Source organism: Plasmodium reichenowi, chromosome 10, assembly GCF_001601855.1.
Source record: "Plasmodium reichenowi strain SY57 chromosome 10, whole genome shotgun sequence".
NCBI classification, from domain to species: Eukaryota; Apicomplexa; class Aconoidasida; order Haemosporida; family Plasmodiidae; genus Plasmodium; species Plasmodium reichenowi.
In genome coordinates this window covers 1185823-1189877 of record NC_033655.1, presented here as the reverse complement: position 1 = coordinate 1189877, position 4055 = coordinate 1185823, and the positions used below count along the sequence as shown (strand labels likewise).

General features: G+C 18.0%; 1 protein-coding gene across 1 annotated transcript in view; it reads right to left on the bottom strand.

Moving 5' to 3' along the window:
- The window catches only part of PRSY57_1030800 (DEAD/DEAH box helicase, putative), a gene marked incomplete at both ends in the record, with an annotated part of 4227 nt that extends 1239 nt beyond the window's left edge, over positions 1 to 2988 (bottom strand). The window contains 4 exons of the mRNA XM_012907896.2: positions 226 to 555; positions 724 to 795; positions 891 to 1179; positions 1358 to 2988. Coding sequence (XP_012763350.2) covers positions 226 to 555; positions 724 to 795; positions 891 to 1179; positions 1358 to 2988 — 2322 coding nt within the window. The remainder of the gene's footprint in view (positions 1 to 225; positions 556 to 723; positions 796 to 890; positions 1180 to 1357) is intronic.
- Positions 2989 to 4055: the final 1067 nt, after the last annotated feature.

Below are 4055 nucleotides of genomic sequence, written 5' to 3'. Positions count from 1 at the left end.
AAAAATTTTAAATTTTTTTATTAATTTTTTTTTTAAAAAAAAAAATTTTTTTTTTTTTTTTAAATAATAAAGATATTATAAAAAAATTTTATTTTTTTTTTTTTTTTTTTTTTTTTTTTTTTCATAAAACATATATATATTATATGTATGCATATATATATATATATATATATATATATATATTTATTTATTTATTTATATTTATTTATTGATTGATTTACGAACCTCTCTTATTCTATTCTTCGTCTCCCTCTTTTGTTTTATATTCAAATATATATATGGGGTGCTCATATATTTTTCTATATCCTCCTTTAACTTATCCGAGAATGTGGCAGTAAAAAATATTGTCTGTCTCGTATCCTTAGGACTTAAATCCTTTTGGAAAATTATTTCGTCCATTTGTTTTTTCAAGCCTAGAGAAATCATTTCATCAGCTTCATCGAAAATTAAATATTTTATAAATGAAAGACTAACTTTACAACTATTTAATAAATCTAATAGTCTTCCTGCGGTACAAATTATAATATCTCCCTGTTTTTCATTTATCTGGGCAACCTAAAGCAAACAAAAAATAAAATAAAATAAAATAAAATAAAATATATATATAAATATATATCAATATGTAGATATATCCACACACATACATAAATACATATACACATATATATATATATATATATATATTTATATTTATATATATATTTATATTTTTGTGTATTGTACTTGGTCCTTCATCGTTTCCCCTCCATAAAAGGACATGCAAACTATATTCATATTTTTCGTTAAGCTATTAACCTAAAATAATGCATATATATATATATATATATATATTTATTTATTTATTTATTTATTTATCGGAACATAAATTTGTACAGTTTCATATTTATTACCTCGTTTTGTATCTGTATTACCAATTCTCGTGTTGGACAGAGTATTAAACATAAAGGTGATATACAGGCATACGATCCAGGAAAGTGAGGACGGAATATCTCGTTTTCTTTTTTAAGGTTCGATATGATAGGACATAAAAAAGAAAACGTCTTGCCACTTCCTGTTTGCGAACATGCTAAAAGATTTATTTTTTTTAAAATTACTGGGATCGAATATTTTTGGATAGTAGTCATATTACAGTAACCTTTCAGGCATATATTTTTGTATAATTCTTCATCACATAATTTACTAAAATGTTATGAAATTCAAGCAAAAAAAATATATAAACATATAAACATATGAATATATAAACATATGAATATATAAACATATAAATATATATACATATAAATATATATATATATATATATATATATATATATATATATATATGCTTTCATGTTGTACCATATATTAAATAGCATACCTTAATTGTTCCATATTTATTAATGGTTTAGGAATATTTATTTTTTCATCACCATATAACTTACAGTGAACACGATAATAATCATCATTGAATATACTACATTCAGATTCTTCAGAATGGCTTTTATATTTTTTATCATCATAAAAAAATTTGTTATCCTTTTTGTTTTTATTGTATGTAATATTTCTCTCAACATAAAAATTATTATTATTATTGTTATTATTATTGTTTTTATTATTGTTATTATTATTGTTTTTATTATTGTTATTATTATTGTTTTTATTATTATTATTATTATCCATTTTTCTATCTTTTTTTTTTTCATCATATTTATAATTTTTCATTTTACCATTGTTATATAAATTATTTTTATCTTTTGTATATGAAGTTTTATATAAACCTCTTTCATATTTATTTTCTTTAGTATATATGACAGGCCTATTCGTTTTATTATCGTTTGAATAAGTGCTTCTTTTTTTATTTTGTGAATAATAATTATTTTCATCATTACATTGTTGTTGCTGTGATAAGTTCTTATATTCATATATATTTTCGAGGGGTGTCACACAAGTATTATTTTTATTATTACTATTATCATAATTTTCATTTTTCATATTATCGCTTAAATTTGAAAAATATATACTATAGGAATCCTCATCGTACACCTCATTAATAAAATTATCTATGTGATCATCATTATTATTGGTACTATATGGGATGTATTGTTCACATAACCCATTTTGTTGTTCTTGTATAGTTGTATTATAAATATATCCTTGTAGATTTAAATAGGGATTCATATTTATATTTTTATTCTCATGATAAATATAAGAGTTATTATTATCATTAAAATAATTATTATAATTTTTATTAAGACTATCCCCTTCACTGTTCATTACAGTATAATAATAATTATTATTATTAATATTACATGTATTATTTGGAACATTTAAATTGTTTGCATTATTTAAAACATTTATATTGTTTGTATTATTTAAAACATTTATATTGTTTGTATTATTTGGAACATTTAAATTGTATGTATTATTTAAAACATTTATAATGTTTGTATTATTTATATTGTTTGTATTATTTATATTGTTTGTATTATTTATATTGTTTGTATCATTTCGACATTTATCATGTTCACCTTTAGGTAATACCTTTTCTTGATTATCTAAATCATTTAAATATTTATTTATAACATCATTTAAGCAATTATTATTTTCATTATTTTTTTTATTGGTATAAATAATAATGTTATTATTTGTATTCCCATTTGGTATATTTTGTGCTTTGTCTTCTTTTGGTTTTTTATTATTTACACTGTAAGTATAAGTTTCACTTTTACAAATATTATTATTATTATTATCTTCATCATTTTTAATATTATCATCATCATTTTTAATATTTTTATTATTTTCCATCATTTCATATGTGTTGGAAGTATGATTTTCTTCCTTCAATATAACTGTTATAGGAGGGACCATATTTTTAGAACATGTAGAATTTAAATCTTTAATATTATTCTCTTCTAGTAAACAATCCTTACTTTTAAAATTATTGTTTCTAAAAACATTCTCTGCATTTATTTCTCTATCTCCCATTTCATTTTTTATTGGTTCCTTCATTTTTCTTTTGTTTCTTTTTTCTCTTCTCTTTAATATGGAACATTATTCTAATTCAAAAAAAGATACGTCTCTTTTTTCTTAAAAGAAATATTTCATACAATTAAAAAAATAAAATAAAATAAAATAAAATATGACAAATGGAATGTATATGATAATATTATATATATATATATAATTTATTAATTTGTCATTATATTTTAATCATAATATAATGAGCATAAAAATTTACGTGTCAACATTATATATATGTATAAAAAAATATATGTATATATATATTATATATATACAACTTATAAATTTTGAGATTTTATTTTTCTAAACATGAATTGAGATTCATCCTTATATGTAGTAACATATTGGCTTAAATATTTTTCTAAAATTCTTTTTTTTTTTTTTTTTTTTTCAAATTTATATATATATATATATATATATATATATTCTATATACAATCCATATATAGGAAAAAAATATATAATATATAATGTATATAAAAAAAAAAATACATACATATATAATATATATATATATATATTTTTTTTTTTTTTTCCTATATATTATACAATGTATGTACCATTATATATTTAAAATACATATTCTTCAAATAAAATAATAGCATTCATTCATTTATTTAATTTTTTATATTTTTGTTTCTTTATTTTTTTTTTTTAATTTATATGAGTTTATTATTTAATGAAAAAAAAAAAAAAAAAAAAAAAAAAAAAAATAGGAAGAATATGAATAAAAAAATGATATAATTCAAATATATATATTATATATATATATTAAAATAGTCTTTAAAAAATATTAAAGTTATATAATATATACATAAAATATATTTATATATACATACGAGAACTATTCACATGTATATATAAATATATTTTGTGTATATATTGTTTTTTCTTTATATTTATACACTTAATATATTATTACAAAAAAAAAAAAAAAAATTAATAAGGTTCGTGTGTATAAATATTACGTAAAAAAGTGTTTGAGCTTAATAAATACAAAGTGTATGTAAATATATATAATATATATATATATATTTTTATTTATTTATTTATTTT